Source organism: Poecilia mexicana, unplaced genomic scaffold, assembly GCF_051168715.1.
Source record: "Poecilia mexicana isolate PSO_F unplaced genomic scaffold, ASM5116871v1 scaffold_15, whole genome shotgun sequence".
Classification (NCBI taxonomy): domain Eukaryota; kingdom Metazoa; phylum Chordata; class Actinopteri; order Cyprinodontiformes; family Poeciliidae; genus Poecilia; species Poecilia mexicana.
In genome coordinates this window covers 12708385-12734768 of record NW_028263384.1, presented here as the reverse complement: position 1 = coordinate 12734768, position 26384 = coordinate 12708385, and the positions used below count along the sequence as shown (strand labels likewise).

Here is a 26384-nt window from a genome sequence, read left to right as displayed (position 1 = left end):
TCTTTCTGTTTGACTAAAGTCAAGTTTAAAGTTTTCCTTCAGGTACAAGGTGTGCTTTTATTTGATGTGGTAAACACGTTTTCTGCTGGGACTCCAGCTTCAACCACAGTTTATAAAGAAATAGGGTACTTACCAGGCTTTAAAAAAAATTATCCATACTATTTGTGTTTTTTTTGCAATGGTTTTATCCATTTTTTATACCCTTGGTGACCTTTTGACCTCTCTAGGCTCACCACTTGCACTCATTTGACAACTGGAAAAAGTTTGAGCAGCCTGTGCTTGAGCATCTTTGTTCCAGTTGGGGATTTTGTTTGTCACAACAACAACAAAAACAAATGAATTTGAGGTATTTCAGATCAGGCATTTGCAGATGACGAGTCCCAACACATTGTTATATTAACGTTTAGGTCAGCGTTCCTGATGTAACGTTACATTTGAAAGAATATTGCATGACAGGAAGACTGCTGACCAAAAAGGATACAGACGCTTTTCTGTCAATGGTGGGCTGGGGAGATAATAGTGGGAGGTGTGCATCTCATTGCATCTGGCGTAAAACAATGACAGCATTTTAGAAGACAGAACATCACGACAATAGGGAAACAAGTCGCCCATCTTTGCCGCCGCTGGTCACATCGTTCCGTTGGTGTGTGTTGTTCTCCGACGATTTGTTTGAAGAGGTTTCGTCAAGTCTCAAACTTTGAGACTTAATGAAACTTTTTCCTGAAGAATCCCTGTTGAGTTTATGTTTAACAGCTTCAGCTTTCGCTGCTCTAATTTTATTACTTGGCTAAGCGAACAAAGACAAAAATACAAAAAACAAAGCATATTTAACAATTTTTTAATCATACTCTACTGTTTCCATGCTGGGGTATCCAGGCCAAACTGATGCTTGGCGGAGATGGCAGCTCATGAGGAGGAGCGAGGGCGAGACGACGGGGTTAAAGCCATCGTGGTCCCCTGGAATAAAGAAGGTGTTGTTCGCAAGACAATCACAACAAATCTCCGGTTCTTCTCTTTGCCTCCGCCTGCTCCCCGTTTGTTTGTTTTTTTTCAATCCCTTTGCTTCACCATCCTCTCCTCAGCTCCTTGCTTTGACTGTTTGACTAATATCCCATTCTGCCTCCTCCCTCCTTCTTCTCTCATCCTCATTTCCCACCATAAATTCTCTCCTCCCGTTTTCCACACTCAACACACCCCACCCTTCTCTCCTGTCTCGTTCCATTTCATCCGTTTTTTTTTTCTCTCTCCATTCTTCCTCCTTCTCTCTGATTCCTACTGCCTCATTAGAAAGAGCTTTCTCCATGGGTGCAGCTTTCTGGAGCTCAGAAGATGACATTATTTTTGTTGTTTTTTTTCATTTGCCATTGATTGGATTATTGTTTGGCTAGTAGCAGTACTGAATGCATGTTGCATGCCAGCTGTGTTTCTCCTTCCAACAAAATGACTTTTACACACTTCGGCCCAGTGACTGAGTCTGTTCCAGTTTTCAGTAAGCTGATCCCGCTGGCAGAGGCTACCAGAGACACTTCCTTTTCTGGACGGACCTGATGCATCGTGTCAGTGATCCTCTGCCTCTTAACCCTGCTCCCCCCTTTCCCCACCTCCTCTCTCTTTCGCTCTATCTCTCTGCCAGGCTGTCTGTGGAGAGACTTGTCTCATTTCCCATCGTCTGTGGAGAGAGGAACAGCAGAAGTCAGCCGGTCGGCAGAGTGAGGAGATTGCGTGGATGACGCCTCTTTCTTCTCTCGTTCAGCCTTTCCTTTCTGCCACTAACACCAGTAGCGTTCTCTCTTCTCATCCACCATCTCTTTCAATCTGATCTCCATCTCAGTTATTTATTTATTTTTTGTATTTTTTTTTGAGAGAGTGTCTCCAGTTTCCATCCTCAGGTAGGCAGCAGCACATTCCTCCAGCAATGCGCTCCTTCCTTCTACTTTCTTCTATGTTCTCCTACTTTCCTTAGAATATACCAACGTCCTCCTCCACCTTCTCATTCTCTTCCTCCATCTCTATTTTTCTCCTCTCCCTCTGCCTCCACACCCTCGCCCGTGAGGGTGCTGGTGAGATTCGCCAATTGTGCTCACCAAAGGCAGCAAGTGGGAGTGGACCTCAAGCAAACCAGCAAGGCTTGCTCGCAGAAAGCCTGTGCCTGCGTGCGCTTTTGCAAATGTGGAGAGGAAGAAGAAGAGAGGAAGAGGAGGAGGAGGAGAAAGGGGAGTAGGTGGAGTGGAGGGAGTGAGAGAAAGAAAAGCATCAGCACAGTCTTCCCAGTCTCTCCTCTTTTCTCACACTCTACCCCCAGTCTGCATGGGAGCGAATCTGCCTCCTCTGCTCCTAAATGGACATTTCTGTGGCAACATTGAGTCGCTGAAGGCAGCTCCGCTCCACAAGCTCCTACATGCTGGATTTTAACACAAGTGGGGAGCGGAGAGGAACTGAGGGAGATTTCTGAATATGAGTGAGGAGGCTAAGGAGAAAGCAGGCGGCGGGAAAGGAGCCCATCGCAAGAAGAAAGGCAAAAAGGTAAGAGAGCGGAAAAGCTTCCTTTTAGCCCTCTCTGTGTGGCTGGGTTTGTTGTGAACGAAGTCTGAGGTTTCTGCTTGAGGTGCGCCTCACTCGCAAGGTGGGCAAGTCAAAAGTGGCCGAAGACTTGTTTTGATCGCTTTCAAACAATTTTATTTTCATTTGCTGTCTCCGACCACCAGGTTTTGTAACAGGTGCAGGTTTCTCTCCAGTATATTTAGAAGCACGGCGTGTGCGTCTGTTTGTTTTTCTCTTCCATTACTCCCTGTCTTCTGCGTGCGCTCTCAGACGGAAGGAGAAATATGCGCTCAGCCTCACCTGGAATGCTACCAAACCAAGCTGAGGAACCGTACATCAATCACCACTTATTATTTTTCTGATGCTGCAACTGGTTGGTCTGGTTGTTTTGTTGTTGGAAAAAAATGAGTGACTAAGAGAGCTGCGGTATGTGAAGTGGGGAGGGAGAGAGAGAGAGAGAGAGAAAGAGAAAGAGAGAGAGCATGGGGATGTCCTCAGGGGTTAGGGTGGGGGCAGCAAGACGCACGTAACGCACAGGCATCTGTTGGGCTGTCAAACTCTCTCACAGCTGTGTGTGTGTGTGTGTAAATGTGTTTGAGCCACATGCACTGTCTGGTAAACACTGTCCCGTTTTGCTCTCCAGGACCTGTTTTTAATGGTTTTATAATTGAAGGTGTTTGCTGCATGAACATGTTTTGGCTTCTGGCGTGGAATGTTTCGTTCTGTGATGAATTTTTCTGGATACGTTTCAACATCCTGATTGTTTTTTTTTCTCTCTCTCTCTCTTTCAAAATTACAAAAGATTACAACTCTGGCTTGCTCCAGTGCCTCCAGTGCTTTTGGGTCAACATGGTGACCCAAAAGACAAACTAGTCCAATTCATATGCAGTCATTATTAAAAATCCTGCTCCAATCAATCCACTGCATTACAGCATAATATTTGTTTGTATTCTCAGGAAGATGGGGCATATGGCTCTTTACCAGGGTGTCATTGAGTCAGGGGATGGCATGAACGCTCAAACACGAATAAACAAGTGATGAAATTAATAGATCAAGTTGTATTCTGAACATTTGCTTATTGGTAAATATGATCTAGTCTTACAAAATCATGGCAGTGAAATCCTCCTGTGTTGTGTACAATGTAAACACTGAAAAAAAAAAAAAAAAAGAAAAGACAGGTATTGGTCCTAAAATGGGTATCAAGTTTGTTTCCTAATCAGCCCTTTCTTAGAGAGCTATTGCAAAGTTTGTTTGGAGTTTATTTGTTCAACTACCGTTCAAACTATATTACTGAAAATTGATTTCTTAAAAACAGTGTAGAATGTGTGAAATAAAAAGTCATTTTCTGATCCTTTGTCAACCTTATAGGAAAGTATATGGATTTATGTGAGTTACTCTACACTCATCTTGGGTTGCCCAAAACTTTGTTTCAGGTTTCAAACCTATAGAGAAAGATACATCTTTTTCAAAACCCAGTTATATCATTAAACCACTTTGTCACTTTTTCTGGCAAAGAAGGAGGGGCTTACCCAGATTGTCATTCAGGCAGGAGCTGTTAATGACTGCACTGTACTACTTACTGAATTTGCAAATACACATAGGTCTCATCATGGCCCAAAACAGATCTGTTAGGCAACACGTATTCCAACAGGACCCCCTCTTCTAAAATACGCTGGGAATCTTGTTAAGGTCCATATCATGACTTCTTTAAAGAAAAATGCACATAACTCACCCTTCTTCCATCTCCAAGTCTAAATCCTACAGAGAAATGTTTGTTCACTAGAGATAATCCAGGATGTGCTCCATCCAAACTCATCTAACTGTTTTCAAAGGAGACCTTTGACATCAGGAAGTCATACAATGGAGAGAAAATCCAAAGCATAAAGACAAAGAGAGTAGATCTGACACAGACACATTAAATAATTTATAGCAGTGCTCAGCTGTTTAACAGAAAAAAGCTGTCAATCTGGTTCCTCTAACTAGACTTGTGTAAAGAAAATGTTTTAAAACTGCTAAAAGAACCAGCAAACAAATACTTAACTTAAAAACATCTATTTATGTCTAGATGAATATTTGATTGTCTCCAAGTACTTCATACAAATTTAAGCACCATTATTCATTCTGCTGATAAATATTTTTTCATCTTTGCTCATTATGGATCACACCCTCTTATGACAGCTTTTGCTCATCCCGGTCCTCAAGGCACTGTTTTTTTTTTTTTTTAGATATTTAAAATGTTTTCCTGATTCAAAGGAATGAATTGCCTCAGCAGTTCACCATCGAGTTCTGCAACATGAATCAGGTATTTTGAATCAGGGAACAATCTAACCCCTGCAGGGCAGTGAACCCAATGAAACTGCACTCAAAAAAAAAAAAAAAAAAATGCCTTCATGAGTTTTATGGATGCAAGAAAGTCAGTATCAACAGCAATGTTATCTCCTGTAGTGAAAAACCAGTAATTATTACAAATATTTCTTGTAATGTTAAATTTAGAATGTGTTAGCCACAGCCACAAGAAAAATGCTCATGTTTAAAGTATAATTAAATGAAATTACATATTATTATATTCCCAAAAACTTTGTTAGAATATGTTCTCCGATTCTTGTACGAACGTGTTGACTCTTACAAAATATGACAGATTATAACATCGGATGAAACCAAAATAACTGTTTAATGAGCTCCTGTTGGTAATTGTTGTGTATTGAAGTCAAGTAAACCCTTTTCCTTACTGTAGACTACCTGTATAAAATAGAAAATGACCTTGAATCATCGGCAGTCAGAGCTGGTATCCGTGAAATATCGCATGTTGCACAGAACCATCCAAAAAAAAAAAAAAAAAAAGCAAGAGACAGCAAGATCAAAAAAGGACAAAAAGACCTGACCTGATTCAACTTTTACTTTACACTCAAGTAAAAATTGTGTCAAAGGTGGACATCAAACCACCACCAAAGCAGGAATATATCTGAGTGTGCTGGTACTCAGTCCAAAATGCATCTCTATTAGATGTGAAAAAGCTCCAACAATGATTAAATCAATAATCGAAAAAAAAAAAAAATCTCAGCAGGGATGCAGGCGCTAGCTCAGAGAAAACAAGAAGTGTGAACGTTGAATAGGGCATAATTTCAGTATCATGAGGATTCTCCAGTTGCATCTCTCTTCCCTGTCATATGTAGATAAAGAAGGCTAAATTCAGCCATGGGATTAAGTCGGAGGCCCAAAGTTCTCACTGTTCTCCCCATCAAACCTCAACCCGTTATCTCCCGCTCACACACGCGTGCTGCGGACCTCGGCCCTGAAACTGAGAGCAGCACAGAAAAAGCAATACATATTCATGTTTCCTTTTTTTATTTCCCCCGCCGTCTGCCGTACGTAATGTATGTCGTTTATTGTGCAAGCACGTACCCATGTGGGTTTGTGTTTTGCCGCGTGTGAGCGCGCGCGCGTGTGCCAGATAAGTATGCCAGATGTGTTAATGACTGTAGCCATGGCAACTAGTTTCTGCTCTCAGCGAACGATGTCGAGGGTGAGAGCAGGCAGGCAGGCGGGGGTGGGGAGGTGGGGAGGAGGTGAATACAGTGACCAGAAGATGGATATATTTTTCATGCGGCATCTCCGGTGACAGGTGGAAAGCTCAAGGATACGATCGAGCATCTTTTCGACTCAGGGTCCCGGACTGATTGTGATTACGGCGGACGTCATAAATCAACACCCGTCTCAAGTCGTTTTGTCACCATTAGTTGCTTTTGAAGAATGCGCGTGTGTGTGTTTAAGAACAACATGGCTGCTGTGTGTGTGTGTGCATTTCTGACTCTTGTTTGTTAATGTTTTTGTGAAACACTTTGATGTTCCTCCGAGTGCCGGATGATCTCCGAGAGGCTTAATAACAAGAATGTGATGTAGTTACAGAGATAATGAGGTTTACATAACACAAACGTTCGCACAAGCACAGAAACAGAAAATTCATTTGCTTGCATTCCTCGTCGTCACACAGAAGCTGCGGTTGGGTCAAGTTGAATCTTTTCGTGAAGCATTTTAACGGGCGGTTTGGCTGAGTGCACACGAGTCAGAAGGCATCTGATGCGATAAGACTGGTGACGGTTTGTTTAGTAGCTTAAATTACACTTTTCTTTACCCACGTAAAGCAGAAAAAATTTTTGAGAGAGTGCCAACTATGATTCAGCACCAATGAAACTGTCTGAACCCTCTTTTCTAATCAACCAGCCATTCGACTGAGGGTTGGGGGAAAAAACAAAAGTGGTTTGTTTGATGATACAGATTGATACACACATTGTTTTTTTATGTGCCTAATACCAAAGCAAGATGTGCTCCAATAACAATGGCATTCTGGGATATGTAAAAGTCTCGCACTGGAATTCAAATTTAGGCTTGAACTACACTTTAGAAACTAATGCCTGTAATTTCAAGGCTACCAAAGAATTACAAAACAGTATTTAAACTTTTTGTATTTTTAGTGGGAATTTAGAACAAAATAGACCACTAGCAACATGCTAACACTAATGCAGACTTAAGTAACAGAGTTTCTGTTTCTGAGGTAAGTTAAATTTAACACAATCCTGTAACATGATTATATATCATATTTATCATCATGCTATTTCTCATTTCTTCGTGAAAGAGGCTCAACAAAATTTGATTAAGTTGTTTACTTAAAAATTGAACCCTTAAGAAGAATGATTTGTGCTCCTGCTTCTCTAACTGAACAAACTGGGTCAAGTTTGTTTGTGTTTTTTAATATTTGAGTACAACGACCCAAGCTCTCTCTCAATAACATAAGTCCATTATTTAGGAAAAATTAGCTATTAATTTTTGTGATTATTTAAAAAATGCACATGAATGGAGTTCATATGTTGTATTAGACACCTGCAAAACTGTATCAAGACCAAAATTAGCACCATTTAGCTGAGCCAATCTGTGAACAGATTTATTTATAGGATTTGCTTAGTGAAAAAGGCTTGTGTAAGAAACAGCGGCGCTTGTGTCAGAAAAAAAAAAATCCTCAGTTGAACCTTCTGACTGCGTGCCTGTCAGGCACGCTGACAAGCTGGGACAGCTAAGAAATGCGTTATCACTGCAACATTGAAATTCTGTCACAAACAAGTTGCTGCTGCTGCTGCTGTTGAGCAACCTGTGACACGAAAACTATATTTGTTTTAGAAAAAAAGAAAAAGCCTACACTCGCTGACTGAACTTACCAGGTAAAATCAACCAGTTAAACACAAAATGTGATGACTTAGCCTCTGTTTCTCCATTAGTCCATCTTTCACTGGACTAAATACATCCCCTCTCTTTTGTGTTGACTCAGTGTTGTCTTGCTCCTAATGAGACAGTCAGCCAGCCGGGCTTCCAAGCTCGGCTGGCCCTGTTCTTTGTCTTGAATGGAAAAACCCTGCCAGAGATGGAGAGGCCTGCATCTGGAGGACAGGCGAAATAAAGCCGTTCTGTGACAGAGCCTTCAAAGAGAAACGGCACATCACATTTCCCAGATAACAGGAGGGGGAGCATTGGTAATTGTGCTGATGGAGGATGTGAAGTGTGTGTGTGTATGTGTGTATGCATGTGAGAGAAACAGACAGAAAGACGGGGAGAGAGAGAGAGAGCAAACGAGGTGCGGCTTTTGTTTGGGAGATTACGCTAATGGACTTGGCACAGAACAAATCCTTAAAGAGGTTATGCCTCATGGACCACTGGAGACAAAATGTGGAAAAAGAAAAGAGGAAACCCCTGAAATAGTCTGAGACCAGCAGGTGAACCGTGCAGGGTGTGAGAGAATGAAAGAGCGAATGAATGAATGAAAGTCTTGTTCCAGAAACGACTTTTTAATAACTATTACAGTGTGAATCATAATTAAAACACAGACGCTCACAGAGGGAATTGTTTTTGTTTTGTCACTACTAAACAAGGAATATTTTTCAATTTCTAAAATTAATTTGATTACGTTCTAAAACTTAAAACAGCAGGAAACATAGAGCTGACTCGAGATTTGGTTGGAGCAGAGCAAATAACCACCTGAAAAACATGTTCAAGGGTGATGTTTTGATATATTTTTTAAATAAAACGCGTTCATATCACTTTGGAGTTGTTTTGATATGTCGTCAACCTGTGTGCCAGCTGTACCTGATGCAGCACGCGCAGCTGTTGGGGAAATCCCCTCTCGTGCGCGGGGATTCCTCCGACTGGCATCTGTAGCTTTATGGAGTTTGCGCTAGCTGGATGCTAATAGGTCGCCATTTCGACGTAAGTTGATTTTTCTAAAGTATACGTGATGTTTGCATTAAACTTGTTTCGGGTGAGTAATTCAGTTGCGTGCAGAGATATGTTGCTGTTGAAAGATGCGTACACTGACATAAAGTTCTGTTGCGGTGTACCTCTCCATTGTAGCTGCATGAAAAACCTTAATGTTCCCAAAAACGTAGTTTTATGATACCAGAGAGACCTTTCTGTTCTGTTTTTGTTTTATTTGTTATTGCCCGACAGAACGGTGCGTTTCTCACTAAACATTATGCGTTGAGGTAGCAACATGAAAACGATGGGTCTTTTTTAGTTCCCCGCACACTATAACTGTTTGTGTATTTTGCAAGCAAAATATTATGAACAAAAACCAAACGTGTTATCCTTCATTCAGCCAACTAGGCAGTGCCATTCAGCAGGCGGAGGAAGAGCAGCATCACATTCTTATGCTGAGTGCAGATGAAAGTGATCAGAAACTGCTCCTTTGTCATCTTATTAAAACGACTTTATGCCAGCAGTAATGGAAAAATACACGTCTACTTAGAGCTTAAAAGTTTAACCTGATTGATATTAGTTTTATGTTTTAAAAGCCTAAGAATCTTAGCCATATCTTCAACATGTTCCACACCAAAATGTGATTACTTATATAAAGCAGTCCACACACTTCCACAAGTCAGTGTGGAGGTGTGTGTGAATCCACATGTGCCATTCCTCTGGAGCTCTATAAATGCAGGCATGCGTGCCCATGTGGGCGGCTGCGTTCCTGCCGTTTCTCTGTGGATGTGAGTTTTGGGTAGGTAGGCGTCTGGGAGCTTGGGCACAGCTGCAAGCCCTCAGGAGAGGGCAGAGGGATCAGCCTGTCAGAACTCCATCAATCTCAGATGAACCGTCCCTGCTCTTGTGCTTCCATCAAGCCAGGGAAGGAGGAAGAGGAGGAGGTGAAAATGAAGATGAGGAGCCAGGGGAGCAGGAGGGGTTAAAGGAGGTGAAATAGAGAGGGCTGAAAAAAGCGACAGAAGACGGAGAAGTGAGGGTGAGGTGAGATTTGGGCAGTGACAGAGGAGAAGGGAAAAGGATGTGATGGGAGTGATTCAGAGTCATTTTGCTCCGCTTAGCTTAAGACGTCATCAGAGTATCTTCTCGGTTCTGGCATCAGAATATTTAAATTTGCAACATTTTCAATATTTTTATTTTTAAATAATAGCTGAACATTTCATTAATTTACATTTGTTGTATCATAAATAATTCATGACAAAGTTATTTGAATCATTTCTGGAATTTGATACAATCAACTAAAACAAGATATAAAACAGAAGAAAGTCCTGCATTATTGAGTTTTTATTTGTTATACAACTTCTTCAAGTGCTAAAGTTAATCTTAAACTCTTTTTCAGTGTGTTTAGCAGCTAACAGTTAGCCATTGTGGTATTTATACATCTCATGAAAGCATTTTTAAGTGATGGAGGCTTGTTTTGTTTGTGACCGTTGGGTGGCTCAGTTTAGAGCGTGCACCATGTGCAGAGGCTGTATTCCTCCACATGGTTGTCCTGGATTCAGTTTCCAGTGTCGGAAACTGAATCGAGTTTCCGAACCCAGTTTACTATATACAGTTCAATAAAGACCACTTTACTGAGGCTAAAAAGATTCTAAAAAAACAAGTGGAATAGGCTTGTTAAGTATTTTTGTAGTCAAGTGTTCAACTCATGAAGTACTTCCTTTTCTCCGTCAAAATAAAATGATGGCGTCAGCTGGACAGGACTTCATGAGACAGACCTCACTTTGATGAGAAATACTGCCAGATGTTGCTATATACCTTGTGTTTTATGTGAACTGGTCTCATTTTCTTGACCAAAAGTTATCCTTTTGAAATGATTTGGCACTGATTAACCGAGTTATTTCTGCTTTCTACGTATAAATCTGACGCTTGAAGTCCAGTCGCCGCAACGCAAAATTAGAGACAGAACACAGTGAGCTACCAAGCTCCTGAACTAGATCTAATCAACAAATAGACTCAGCTGTAACAACCCACTCTTCAGGCTGCTTCAGTTCATTCTTCATATTCTCCTCCACATTCACGAGGAAAAAGCAAGTAACCTTAAAGGCCTTGGTTAGTCTTTTTTTTTTCTTCTCGTTTTCTTTCATGTCTGTCTGCTAGAATGAATCAATAACACCGAGGCCACAGAGTAATTTAAAAGTGTTTTTCTCCATTAGAAAAAAAAAAAAGGGGCTACCGAGCTGTAACGTAATGTCTAATTAAAAATTTGTGAAGACTTTTGTGTAATTAAAAATAGATCTGTTGAATTACTGGATAAGTCTGGATGTGAACTATCTGAAGATTTTCAGCTGGGGCTGCTTGGTGACCCAGAATGCAGCTGCTTTGAGACATCTAGTGTAATGATGTGCGCTCGGATATCCACTTGACTGGTACTTTCCTCTGCTGGCAGCGACTCTTGCCTGAATCGGAGACCGTTTTCCGTTCCCAGCAGCTCTGAGCGGGAGGGCTTTGTTTTTTTTTTCTTCCTCCTTCTGTTGAGCCTTTCTGTTCCTTTCTTTTCCTCAAATTTCTCTCTCCTTTTAGTACATTATGACACAAGAAATTTTAAAAAGTAACAAAAGATTATTCCTGTCAGATTCACAACTCTCATTGTTTTTTCTATTTGGGATTGATTCTTCCTGCACTGTTGCTATGGCAACTGTCAAGCAGAGCTAAGCAGGATGACAAAATTTGTTGAAAGTGGAGATGCATCAGTCAGGCTTGGTGTACAGTTTCTAATCTCTTTTGTAAAACCTATAAATATTTTTTTCTGTCAGAACTATGATAATGAGCTCCTGATTTATTGGTCTGTATACGTTCTGACAACAGCTACTGTCATCAGATATGGATTATGATCGAAGGAATAACAGCTTGGACATTAGCGAGTGATACTAACTTACTTAATAGTGGTGTCTGGACTCATCCTTGGACATAGGGTGCAGTTATGTCCTTCAAATGAAGCGTCTGTGTGGCAATAGATGATATATGGATATATTTCAATGGCATTATATTTTTGACGTAGGCTACCATATCATGCCTGAAGTTTAACATTTTAGTCATTTTACTCATTCTTTTGAGTTAACTGGTATAGACAAATTCATACGTTTTGACTTATAAGCAACTTTATATCAGGATTTTAAATTAGATAATTGATTCTTAAATAGGTCTTCAAACAAAATGCCAAAAATAAAACAGTTAAAAATGTGTGCTTTAAGAACCTGGCAAGTGTTGGGTGATCTAATTTCAAGATAAATTTTTGATACTCTTAATGTCTAGAAAATTATGAAACTTATAGAAAGAAGAAATCCATTAATCTAAATCGGTCATGCACTGAATTTTGAAATGCAATCGGTGTAGAAACCTGTACATTTATTTCTTAGTTGTTTCTCAGTTAATCAGCCAAAAATGGCTCTGGTTTATTGTTCTTCTGCTTTTGAAAGACTGTGTCAATAATTCACCAGTTCTATGAAAATAATTGGACAGAAAATGACGACGTTAACACAAAGACATTAACAATGATCCCATTATTCCCACCCCAGTTTCCACAGTGAAGACAAAATTGTCAAGTGATGTGAATTCCTGTCTTGTCATTTTTGATGTGCAAATTGATTGTACTCGCAGTAAATATTCATGGGAAGCACTGCGGATGCAAACAGAACAGATGACAGATTCAAAAAGTTATAGCTGTGACCCTTCTACGACCTCCATCAGGCCGGCGACATTTACGATGCTGTTCGTAACTGAGAAAAGATAATTTACTGTGAAGGACAAGCTGCATCCCTTGTAGCCAGTTTTTTTTTTTTTTTGTTCTCATGTGTTGTTTATTGAAGTAGTGGATGTATTTTAGGATCGGGAAAACTTCCAGTGGAGCCATTCCAGATGGCTCACTAGTGCTTCCTCCATTGGATGAAGAATAAGAGCTTCTTGGAGAGTAGGATGAATAAATAAAAGAAAATGAAGTGCGGGGAGATGGCTGTCTCACAGCGAATCTGCAGTTTGTTAAGACCCTGCTGTTGAACTTCCTGCTTGGAGATGCGTTTAACAGCAGGGTCCTGGATTTTCTGGATAGGAAATTGAAAATATTTAAGGGAGAACACCAAAGAATCAAAATGTGTGCTTTGTAATAGAAAGCAGATTGCCAGTTTAGCACGATTCAGGACGAGGCAGTGCCAGAAAACCAGGTGAGGGAAATATCCTGGAAACATGCCGTGCAGTGTTTTATTAAGAATCACCCTCTCTGTGTTTAAATCCATATTTCAGCATGATCTTGCTTTTCTAAAGGCTACTTATGTAAATAGCTTGTCAGGATAAAAAGTGTTCTCAGGTTGTATAAAAGATGACTGCTTGATGGTGGGCCCAGAGATGGTTACCTTCGCTCTGGATACTGTGAATTTACATCCTACCTGTGTTCAGACAATAAATGTCATTTGAGGTTAGAACAATGTTCACTTTCTTTCATTCAGTGACTCGGATGTTTCTGCGCCCAAAGAGACCGCTGCAGAGACAGCTTTTAATTAAAGAAGATGTAATCCTCTAGATTTACGTCATGCTTCACACCTCTAGAGAAGTTACCCAACCAGATTCTGATCAGTCTCTTTAGTCTTATGTTGAACAACCCTCTGTTAGATAATCTGTCATGGTGCAATCTGAAGATTACATCTCAGAAAGTTGCTGAAAGGAGCAATAATCCACGCTAAATAGTCTAAGCTAGGCCATAATCTTCATGGTGCTTCACACATATGAGAGTGGGTTTGCTAAACAAGAAAGGTACGTCAGTGTGTTTGGCAAAAAGATTGAGAGAAGAACCCAGGAAATTGAAGACAACCAGACAATTTCTGTCTTCTGATAACAGCAAGGTGTCGAGCCACTGCTCCTCCGCATTGAAAGGAGTCAACTGAGATGGTTTCAGTATCTGGTGCCTCCCCTCTAAGGTTTGTTCAGCCACATACCAGCCTGAGGAGACCCAATGGGACAGAGGCAGACGGACTGTGTTAGTCTCCTGGCCTGGGAATGCCTTGGGATCCTGCTGGAGACGGAGAGGGATTTCTGTTTCCTGCCTCTTACCCAAAACCTGACCGAAGAGGATCAGGGTGTTAGTTTTTAAGGACAGAGTTCCAGCCACAGAAGTAAGACTTCCTCCAGAGTATCCGAAACATCCGGCTCTGATTTAAAGTTGAAAGAAAAAATACTATCGAATAACTGTTTTTACTGAAGTAAAAATAAGTTTGCTGAGTACATGGTAGAGCTGCAAAGGGTAAAAGATTCCTTGAATGTAGCCAACTGTTTTGGGCTCTGCTGTAAAACCCACCTTATTGTGTTCTAGATTTTGAAGATTTTTTTTTTTTTTCTTATTTTGTAGGTATACATTTTTTTTGTTTGTTTGGTTTATTTCGGGGCAGCCCGGTAAGTTTGCATTTCCTCTGTTCTGGTGCCAGCTCTGGGTTGACAGGCTTATCGTGTGAGCCCTGAGGCAACATGACCTGAGCTACAGGACTGTCACACCTTTTGAAAAATGCATTGAAAGGACCAGGTAGGTAGTCTAGAGGAAGGTGGGTGAAGATAATGGATGAGTGTCATGAGAGACGTGAAGGGGGAACATTTTTTAATAGATAAAAGAACAGAGATTCCCAACAGGTGCTGAATCGTTGCATGTAAACCTGAAATAGCTTCCGTTCAGGATATTCCCCGGGGTCTCTGTGACAGCCACAAAGGAGGCGTCTTTACCACAGTATTACATAAGAAGAAAAAAAAAAGTCTCTTCAGTATTCTGGTAAAACTTTGACATTTGTTGAGTTTTAATATGACAGAGAAAAAAAATCTTTCTCCAACTCATCTGCTCTCCTTTCCTCGGAGCAGAGGAGCCAGACAGATGGGATTCGCTTGATATTGATATCTCAATTTGTGCTGAAGACAGACTAATGTGGCTTTGATTTGATTATGCGCCATGCGCTTCTGGGAGAGAGTAAAGGTGGCTGTCTGCTTTGTTTGGATCCGTCCTTTTGTTTGCCTTGAGATATTTCTGTCTGTGTTAAACCCAGATGCTTTCTGTTTCTGCTCAGTGACCGATAATAGCACTTTTTTTGTTGTTGTTTATAAGCAAACATTTACACGTATTCTACCATCCACCATCTGATAGTCACTGATTTCATTACCTACTTCATTTGGTTTAATTATTTTACTTTTTGCTACACAGGCTAGAATCAAGCAGGCCACATGAGCTGGTTTTCTTTTAATAAGAGTTCACCCTCAAATGTGTCATTTTGAGAGGATGTAAATGTAAAATTGAAGGATTAAATTAATAGTAGAATGTTTTTCTGCATGTTTGTTTTACAAAAAAAAAAAGATGAGTTATGAGTGTTAAATTTGTTGCTTTACCAGAATCAGGCCATTGGGAGTCAAACAGGCACAGCCTGCAAGTCTCGTGTGTGTTGAATGTTTTGTTGTGTGTTGTGTTGTAGCATGTCCCTGTGTTTTCCTGGACAGCGGCAGGGTTTCTCCTGCCCTGGGGTCAGAGGCAGCAAACACACAACGTGACAAACTCCAGCTGTGAGGGTGTGAATCTGCTAATGAGATAGTCTTTGTATGTGGTTGCATGTGTGTGTGTGGACTTGTTTGTCCATGAAATGACCTGAATGGACATTTTTACAAGAGGTGATCATTCTGTCATTATCTGCAGCATCAAACTCCGTAATGATGTTGTAGATCCTTTAAGGGCTCTACAAAATGGGACATTTTGAAAGAATATCAAATATCTTGTTTGCTAAATGCCTTATTTGTTTCAGCATTCACTGTTTATTGTTTTTTTTTACAGTCATATTCAATGAATTCAGATGAGGCCCATTTGTTAAGACCTTTAGAAAACATCAACCTTTAAGCTTGTATTAAACATACTTTTCATTAAGCTCTGATTTCTGTATAAAATATGTTATTCATTGGTCTAATGTAATATTCTAATTTTAAGTTACCTGTTTTTAAAACATGCAAGTGGATTATTATCATTATGAATGGCATCCTTTGTGTGTAATTAATCCATATAATGTGTTAAACATAGTGATAAAGTTCCTGAAATAAATGGACTTTTCAGTAATATTCAGATTTATTGAATAGGTTTGTATTTATGGAAAACCTTAAAGTGAAATTTGCCTTCTATTCTTGACTCAAACTTTTAGAAAACGTCGACTTATAATTTGTTCACATTTCCAATCCAATATTCCTTTTATTCTTTTCACTTATGGATCTTGCTAAAGCTCATTTAAAAAAAAAATAAAACTAAAGTAATTTTAAGTCATACTTTTTTAAAATTTGACTTAATTTTTTTTATTACTAATCTGTTTCTGTTACCCAGTCTAACATGGGAAAGACAAGAGAACATGCCACTAAGGTAAAGTAGCTGAGTCAGTCTTCACCATGTATACAAGAAATTGGCTACATATGTAAAAATGGCCCACATGCCTCTACAAATAAAAAGCTTGAAAGATTTTAATCAGAACAAAAAAGTTTTAGTAAGCTAACTACTAGTTGAATTACAGGAGAAGGCTTTTGAACAATTTCTTAAATTCTCCTGGGGCACGAACTGGAACCATGTGCTTCGCAGAAAGAGTCTAAGATTCGGTTTTACTGCAACACACGTTACGGGTGGGCTATAGAGCAAAACAGTCCTTTCCAGAAGTAGGAAACATACTTTCAACAGCTGACACCTGAGGAAATTACCAGTCTGACCATCAGGTAGTGATAGTTTCAATCCGTCTCGTAGACAACAGCAGCAATGGTTAAAATAAAACAGCGACATCTTTGTTATAAAGTCGAGTTGAAATAATTTCTCTACAATACATCTGTCCCAAACTGAATATTCTTTTGATCACGGGAAGTTGCAGACATTGACTTGCAGCTAGGCAAAGAGCTGCAGATGTCTCCTGATGATTAAATGTGACTAAAACGAGTAGGTAGACAGAGAAGGAAGGGTTCTCAAAGGCTGCCAATATGGTGAGATTCAGCAGAGCACAGAGGAAGTGTAAAATGATGTGATTGTGTTGAGGAGGAAGCTGCAAGAGCAAGGAGGGGAGAGGAAGGCTCAGCGTTCACCCACTTGTGTCATGAATAAATCACTGCTGAAATCTTCTTGGTGTCTGGCCCAGTGCAGACCAGCATGCTTTCATAGTTATAGCTCATCCCAGATGGCCTAGTTTACCCACAGAGAATAAGCCAAGTCATAATTTACCAGCTGGGGACTTTTTCTGATTGCTTCATCCATCATGAATTACCCGGCACAACTGAAGTCGACCCGAGGACCCCGGACGAACAAAGATGGCATCCCCTGCCACTGGAGTCACTTGAACGAAAGACAAAACTATCGTACGATAGGGGAAGCAGCTGGAAAAACACATTTCAGAGAACCGGCAAAAAAGTCATCCGAGTTCTGCAACACGAAGAATTTTTCTAAAAATTACTAACGTTACATCCACAGCGAAGGGTGTTATGTAAAAAGTGAGTGGGAAGATGAAATCGCTGCCAAAAGGGAGGGGAAAAAAGTCAAAATTACAGAATAATAAAGTTTTGTCAGCACTGTAGGGCTTTGCAATAATGATGACTAAGTTCTGAAGGAACAAAAAGACAATTTTTTCCCTCACTGTGATTAAACAATGGAGACATCCTCCTCACTGCTCAGCACAGAGAGGGATTGAGTAGTTCAAGGAAGACCTAGGCTCTGCTGCAACCACGATATTAACCACAGCTCTTCTTTTGTGCGTCTGTCTGTGATTTAGGATCATTAACAGCTTTGGACACTAACAAAGTGACAGAAAGTAAAGGTGTAAAATCTAATTTGAAAGTCTCGTTAGGTTTGACTTTTTCTCCTGCAAGGAGCGACTAAAGCTTTTTGATTTGAGTCGTGAACATCAGTCAGGGTTCATTCACCTCCAAATATAGCACACAGGTGAAACTGTTATAGTGATAATTATCAAACGTCACTGAAGCATTTCATCTTAATTCTGCCTGATGGCCTGGCTGCTTCAGCCATATTTGTCCGAACACCTCTGGTGGAAGGAAGTCTTGCTTTCTTCAGGACTGTACTCCTAACGATGCGCATCCCTTACAGCGTAAGCTGCCCGAACTACCAAACACATATCAAGTCAAGTGACATCTTGTCCTTGATCGAAATGTCTTAATATGATGTTGACTAACCTTTCGCAGCTGGAACAGCTTCATCTCCTCTGGAAAGGCTTTTCACAAGGTTTATGGGTTTTCTTGCACAGGCCAGACGTTGATGTTTGACCCCTGGTCTCTAATTTATCCCAAAGATGAGGTTGCCATGTCGACACTGGCTTGCCCTCACGGTGGAACAGGATGGGGTCATTCTCAAACTTCTCCAGCTGAGTTGGGAGGAGAACGTTGTCCTGAACGTCTTGGTGTGCTGAAGGCAGGAGAACTGCACGTTCTTGCTCAAGTATCCACTTTATTTCATGCTCCATGACAACCCGCTGCAGGAAGCCTGTATTAAATCAAATAACATCACCGCCCGGGAAGTTTCCATATTATCACAGCTTCAATAACGGTACTGCACGGATCTGTCGGTGTGTGCTAAAGCGCCTCCTTTCCTAACAGAAGCCGGCAGCTCGCTGCTGCATTCGTTACCAGCATAATCACACTTAAGAGCTTTGTAAAGGAAGCATTAGTATCGATTCTGCACAGTCCAGAGACTGGGTAATGTGCTGAGAGCTGGGATTCATCAGCAGCCATACATGAGGAATCACAGGAAATAAAAAAACTTCATATAAGAACAATAACATAAAGAAAAACATTGGAGACCAAGGCATTGTGGATGTTTTATTGACTCTTTTTAGGTGGATCATGCAAATTTGTTCACATTAGAGTATCTTTCGAATTCATGTGTTCTTCTGAATAATCAGGATGTAATTAAAGACTTTTTTTTTCCCCAAAGGAAATTAGTTCAAGATCAATTAACTGCTTTGAGGATTCCCATAATGGTCAGAAACAGACCACAAAACGCCACACTTTTAGGAAGGATATCAAAAGACCAAATGTAGCTTTAAAAAAAAAATCTATATGGTCATATGTTGGGAATGTAAAAAGGCTCCAGAGTTTCTGGAGTAGACTGCATAATGTTGTGATGCTGCATATATAACTTCACCAACTAGAAATATTCACCTTAAATGATAAACACAGCATATCTTATATGACACGTTTCTTCATATTGTTGATCTTAATTTGATCCCCTCTCATCTGTTCCTCTCTGCCTCCGTTGCCAAAGCAGAATCCCCCTCCTCCGGGCAATCGTTCTCTGGCTCAGCGGAAGAAAACATTGTCCACTGTCTGACCTCCTTTCCTCCTCACACTTTCAGCCCATTTCTGTTGCCTTTTTTCCCCCTTTCATTTTTATTTTTTTTGTCTCTCATCTTTTCAGCCACCTTTCTTGGTGTCATCGTTCTTGTTTTTTTGTTTTTTTTGGCTGTGTTCTCATTGAAACACGGAGTAAAACCTGAAGGAGAGTTGCGTTTTCCCTGAAGAAGCAGCAGCTCACGCAGGAGTTATGCAAAGAAAGAGCTGCCTGAACATCAAAGCCTCCTGTCTGTCATTCTCGGCCTGCTGGAAACCCGGAGCGCTGCCCAGAGAATAGGTGAAGGAGTAGGAGGTTGGAGAGGGGATGTAAAATAGACATCTTACAGTAAAAAAATATATATTTTTTTCACCCTCGCTGCAGGGATATCTATGTGGCTGTCTGCATTTTAAAGTATGCAGTTCCAGGCCTTGCGTGTGTTCGCTAGCAAAATTGACTTGTTAAAATACAGTCCAAGCTTTTTGCCCAACAACCAGTGAACAGCCTCCAGTCTTTTTCTATAAGACTGAGTTTGCTGATAATTGGTATCAGAGCCTAGTGAGTTTTCTCTTTTGTGAAGGAAGCATTAGCATCCATTTCTCTTTCTAAGGTAAGAGTTGTTAAAACTACATGTAGCAATCTATGAGCTTCATGTTCGCTAAGCGGCTGATTGCAGGCTGGCACAGTGAGCAGATGGCTTGATTTTTTTTTTCTGCTTTTTAAACAAATTGAAGTCAACTTTTGTTACTTTTATAAAGGACAGAGCAGAAAGAGGGATGACATTTAGAAATACACACTTGAAAAATATTTTTATTTTTCAAGTGTGTGCGTTATATTATTTAGCAGTAAGAGGAGGAATAAATGTTTTCTTTTCTGTTTAAAATAAAAGCAGTAAGATGATCGTCAAATTTACATTGAATTATTATTTACTTAAGATTATGACACAGTAAGAATCTCACTACAGGCTCATCTTGCACCTCATTACAGTGTTGACCTGTGATTTTATTACGCTAACACTGCTCTCTTCTTCTTCTGTTCAAAAACTGACATTATTTTGACTTTATTGTTTACTATGTCTTAGTCAGTTTTTATATAAATTTACAAGTCATCCCAAGTTTTTCCCACAACGACGTATTTTTCTTTTAGATTTTTTTTCTTGTTTGCAATAAATACAACTGACCTCCAAATCCAGGTCAGATCCGGAGGTCTGTGTTGTCCTTTCGCTCCCTCATCTGTCTGTGTGAGCCACTGATATTTTATTATCTGCTCCTTTTTGCAAAACATTTGACACTGTGATGTTCTACAGCAGAAACAACATATGGCTGTCTGAAACAAAGAGAAAATAATTCATAACTTCCCCATGTCGAGGAGATTTGCATGGCATAACTATAGCCATGTGTTTCAAAGTGAATAAAAATTAAAACATTTTAGGTAATGGTTGTCTTAGTCTAACTTAAATGATTGCAATCCTTCCACATCATCAATTTTTGCTGTTTTCTTTTTTTTTTTTTTTTTTTTTGACCCCAAAGCTGAACAAGAACTGTGCTGTTTGTGAAGGCAGCTTTTGCTCGTCCACAAACGATACAGCCTGCATCTATATTCTGTTTTTGCCCTTTTCTTATTCTGACGTTTGAGGCCAAATTTGCATAAGCCATAAAAAGACGTCCCATCCCTCCATGAGTCAGTTTGAGCTAAAATATGAAATACCTGACAGTTCCTGCTACAAGATATTTCCCACACTGTTATATCCGATGCATTTCTTTATTGTCTTCCTTATTTTATTATTTATTTATTTTTTTTTAATATTGAACACTGAAAGACACGTGCTGTCTGATGTCTACATTCAGTCTGTAGGTTATAAACAACACTTGGATCTCAGGGGATGTCAGGAGTGGCATCTGTGAAATTCCAGCAGCAGGATACATGTTTCTCCTAATGCCTTGTGATGGCCTCTTCGCAGCCTCCTTGTTTCCATGGAGACCAAAAGAGGTGTGGAGAATCCTGAATCCCCGATGTGGTCGCTGAGTTTGTCATACGTGCCGTCTGCCACCGTCGCTTTTCTAATCCGCCCTCTTTGCTTTGCATCATGACGGCACTGAATAAGAGGAACGCAGAGAGGTGTTGTTATGTTCTGCGATCTTGAACCCTCGTTGACATCTTTGGTTATTTAAAGAATAAAAAAATAAAAAAATAAACCCCTTTAAAAATAAGTAGAAAAAAATTTTCTTTTAAAGCAGCATTAACCCCCACCCAAAATCCTAATGCTTCTGCTGCACACTTGCCCTCATTCCCGTCTAAATTGTGACCCCCGTCTATCATTCCCCTTGTTCTCTTCAAGAATGGCACTGACCTGCTGTATTGTCTAAAGCCGTGTCCTCCTTTTCCGCTGTGAGAGGCTCATTTGTTGATCTCCTTACCAGATTATCACTTGTCTGATTAACAGCCTCCAACTAGTAATGCTGCTTACCTCTAAAGAGTGGTTCAGGCAGGGTTTCACGCTCTTACCGTCCCAGTTAAGACCGACCGCCTCGTGACGTACAACACGCTTTCCCTTTTTGCACCTGATGAGCTTGTGGACAATGTCAGACCCGGGTGAGATTAGCTGAAGATGAGGGGGGCTGAATGGGTGAGTTTGAAGACGCAACCACAAGGGCTTGTGTTTTTTGTTTTTTTTTTCTTCTTCTACTGTTTTGGGGATTTCCAGAACAAGATGTTGCAACAAAGTGACTCACACGATGCTACCGGTGCGATGTTAGTACTCTGACAATCCGTTTCTGTATTTATGGTGCGACTGTAGGGTTACTTTCAGGTTGTGTTGGGTTAATTGGGACTCATGTCTGGAACTTAGATCAGGTGAGATAAGATTGTGGTGGTTTTATTTACCCGGGATGTGCATGAGGTAGGAAACGGTCCATTGCAAAAGCATACATACCCCTTTCTTTTACTTTTTGCCATGTTGCAACTTAAAATATCTGTTATGAAAAAAAATAAAGACACAGCAAAGTTGCTCTTAATTGTGAAAAAAATATGTAGTTTTTACATTTTTGTGTCATGAATTGTGGCACTCGGCCCACCTGAGTCTAATCTTTGTAGATTGACTGCGTTTAGCGCTGCCAGAATTTTAGGGCGTGTCTCGACCATCTTTGCGTATTCTTGTTTGTAAAGTGCATTAAGCTCAGTAAGACTGTCTGGAAACGATCATTTTCACATGTTGCCATGGATACGTAATTGGATTTAGATTGAGACTATTTAAACATTATTTAGACAGAATTATTTCAGCCTCTTGCTAGCTCCATCCATCCTCCTCATCAGTTCAAACCAGCTTCCCTGAAGGAAAGCATAATGATAGCATCACAACACAAGAGGCATTAGTTGACCTCTGAAGGTCATTGATCGGGCTGGGTATCAAAGTAAAAGCGGATGACTGTAAAATGCCTTCATTTTTGGATTTTATTTAAAAAAAAAATCATAATAAAGTATGAGCCACTTATCTCTGTTTAATTAAACCCAATCTTCACGATCAGCTTCACTTTGGAGACTTCTGGAGAAATAAATTTTATTTCTCCATTTTCGTATCATCAGATCAGAGGTAAGATCTGTTCCTAAATGCATCATGCTTGGAAACGTTTGAGAAATGGATTCAGCGAGGTGAACCCAAAGGGATGAACTGCAAAGAGAAAAGAGGTGGAGCAGTAATCTGTTGCCCTTTTCTCCTAAAGGGCATTCACAGGGTATCAGGCAGATTGAAATTACATTTTTTTTACTCAATATGCAACTGCAAGGTAGTTTTAGCCTTTGAGTTGCAGGACGGTAGGAGATTAATGTTCAGGGGTCCCTCCATTTTCTTGGCCTTTGACTCGTCACCTTTTCATTTCGGCCTTCGTCTGAGTTATCATGACAGGCTGGGCTGCAACAATGTAACAGGTGAGGACACAATGTGAAGGGGTTGAGGCAAGCAAGTTGCAGATGGGGGTCTGAAATGGAGAGATACATGCATCGCCAGACAAATTTTTCCTCCACGCGCCGGAGCCGGGATGACAGCCGTCGTGTGGGGACCAGGGACAGCGGGCTGAGGGATTGTGTATGCGTGTGTGTGTGTGTGTGTGTGTGTGTGTGTGTCCGTCTGTGCATGGCCTTTGCAGCGGTACTCCCCATAGCACACGCCATCACTCGGACTGTCTTGCCGGAGTGACAGATCAGGAAATTTCCACTGATGTGGGGACTGGGCCCCAGCTGGTAGGCTGGAGCAGCAGGGGAGGGCCCGGTGGAGTGAAATAAGAAGGAAAGAGCGCGGAGCGTTTGGTGTTGCTTATCAGACCTGCCGAGATCGTGCAGCTTTTCTGGCTTACAGAGGGGAACACTGATCGGTTCGCTGCCATCCTTTCTCTGCCCGTCTCTGTGTTATTGCTTTTAGTGATGAGAGAAAGCGATAGCCTCTGTGATGAAGGCAGCATGAGACTCATCAGGCAGGATGACTTTTTTTTTTCTTTTTTCTGACTGAAGATGAGATTAACAGAGCTTTTTGTGCCTCATTTATTAATCCTTCCTTGTTAACGTTTATGTTCTTGTAACATTTAGTCGTAGTCAGAGCTTGATGTTTGATGTTATGTAACGTTTTTGACGAATAAAAGGTAAGAGAAGTGGTAACAATAGATTTATCTTACCTAAGTTGTACCTTATTCATATTTTTTCTTATTTGATATTTGATCTGATCCAAATGTATCCCCCCTACATATTTGTACAACAGATTAGTATCAACATCAGCACCACAGGCTGATATTGAACGTCATTTTTATTTATTTATTTATTTTTCCAGAACAATGGTGTGTCCTCCTATTTCTTATGATCACCTGAAACAAATAATTAGTGCTGAGGAGGCAACTTAGCTGTAATTAAAGAGTGAGGGATCAGGGCGGCTTCTTAAAGCGGGAGGACAACAATACGCTCGGACGACAGTTCAACACTCCTGTTTTTGTATGAAATAAAAACTTCTGCTCTCATCTCTGCGGCTCATATAAGGTGTAAATGTCAGTGAAATAGCATAACAAGCTACAAGACACAGCAACAAAATTACTTGATAAGAATGAAATATAAGAAGACTTTCTGCTGTAAATAATTTACTGAGGATTTTCTATGCCATGTATTCCTTATAGGCAATAATGCATCGTGTGTGTGTGTGATAAATCGATCAACACCTTCAACATTGTTAGTACTTGTAGTCGCACTCTATGTATTTTCTAGGTTTAATTTTCGTACCTTCAGAGCCTTTCAACATTTCCAGATAATCCATATTGAAAGCTCAAAATGATCAAACAAAGCAACTTTTTTGCAATCCTGTTCTCTCCACTGTTGCTGCAAAGCTGGGCAGTTCTCAGCCAGTTTTCCACATGTGCATAAATCTTCAGGATAGGCCAAGTTTTGGTTTAATTGTGGGTCATGTTAAATAATGTCTCGCACCTCGTAGGTGTCGGCACACACAGATTGGCCAGGGTCTCTTCACCTCTGGATTTTTCTTCTTCTTCTTTGCAGTTTCAAAAGTCTGACCTGTCACATTTCCACGCACCGTGTGAGCAGTCAGGTCACGTCCAAGCATCGGGTCACACAGTGTGAGAACATGATTCGTGATCTGTGAATTATTGAACTCTGCAATGTAGTCGTACAGTATGAGCTGCAGTGCATGGCCAGCTGAAAGCTCTGCTTAAACTTTCTTTTTGAACGTTTCAGTTCTGCTTTTTAGGCGAAAATAGGCAACATATGTACATCCAAATGGGGATTTGGACTTGACATCTAATCAGGTCTATTATTCCTTGAGTATTATCAAGTCTGATACCAACAGCGGACTGGATTGACACCGTCTCAGTTTTTGTAAAAAACATTTACAGCCAAAGATATTTTCAACTCCTGTTGAGACCTTCCTGCTGCTCAACGCCTTTCTTTTCTCATTTAATTTTTATCAAGTAAAAGAGATCCCATGGAGAATACTTTACTTCTTTGCCTTAAAAAGTTGACTTGACGGCATCTTTTGGGTATTTGTTTGGTAAAATGCTGTCATTTACTATTTCATGTTTTTTTGGGGTTTTTTTTTTTTGTTTTGTTTTTTTACTACTTCTGCCTGTGCCTGTCATCAGTAACCCAGACATTATCTCATGCCATTTAAAGCCATACATCTCCATGGATTCGTACTGCTGCCACATACTTAACAGATAATGTTGCATCTGCTGTAAGCCTGAACCTTTCCTTGGGCGATTTGGGCTGTGGCTTTTGTCACTTTGATCAAATGCATGAATGCTGCTCCGGGTTTTTAGCTAACGTCTAATTTAGCCTTCCTATTTTATTCCTCGTGAGTAGTTTTCACCTTTCTGTTGAATGGGCTGTGTTTGCTCTATGAAAGCCTTTTCATTTAAGAAGACATGGATAATTTATACTTACCTCATGAAGAAAAAAGGTAAGAATGATTACGGTCCTTGGATAGTCCATGGCGGTGGCTTTCTAATGACTTCAAGGACTTTTTATGAAGCAAAGCTCTCCACTTCAGTTTTTTTACCTTAATGTGTCAAGTAGTATTTTTTTCCCCTGTAATGAACATCTTGAGTTGCTTTTCAAAAAAGAATTCTTAAAAAAAAGGAGATTTGTAAATGGTAAAAAGAAGGTAAACTACACCCCCAGTCAGCTTTCTCCTCATTATGACTATACCGAAGATCTCTTTAACAGTGGCATATCTAGAGGGCCAGGAACAAAAAAAACGACCTATAAAAATATGAAATAAAAATCAACGATAATAAAAAACTGGAAAATATTCTATTGTTTAATATTTTAAGTGAACCAAAAAGCCACTTGGCTGCATGTTTCAGACCCCTGGTCTAGCAGATGATCCGTTCTTTAAATGTCTGAAGCTAAAAGTGAATCACTTTCATTAAATTAAAACTGTAAAGTTTACAAATTATAAATTATCTCTTCGGTGCAAGGGCCACAAAAGGTCGCGCTGTCCCCTTACTAGCCTCTTTCTGCCACCGCCCATGCTCCTTAGTTTCACCTCCTTTTTGGTGGAGTTTAAATTCACAGAAATGTCCGGCATCACTTTTGGTATGTGAAAGGAGTTGACATTTGAGAAAGATCAAGGCGTTGGACGCATACGACCCGAGACTGCGGCGGTGTTTTCGGGAACAGCGCTAATGCCGTTCGCTGCTTCGCCGTTAAACTGCAAACACAATTGGCTGATTTATGTCCATTT

The 26384-nt window shown here is 40.4% G+C and overlaps 1 protein-coding gene across 1 annotated transcript in view; it reads left to right on the top strand.

Moving 5' to 3' along the window:
• The first annotated feature begins 845 nt into the window (after positions 1-845).
• Positions 846-26384, top strand: part of LOC106914045 (uncharacterized) — a 127243-nt gene continuing 101704 nt past the window's right edge. The window contains exon 1 of the mRNA XM_088013097.1: positions 846-2523. Within this exon, the coding sequence (XP_087869223.1) occupies positions 2455-2523 (69 nt within the window). The 5' untranslated portion in view covers positions 846-2454. The remainder of the gene's footprint in view (positions 2524-26384) is intronic.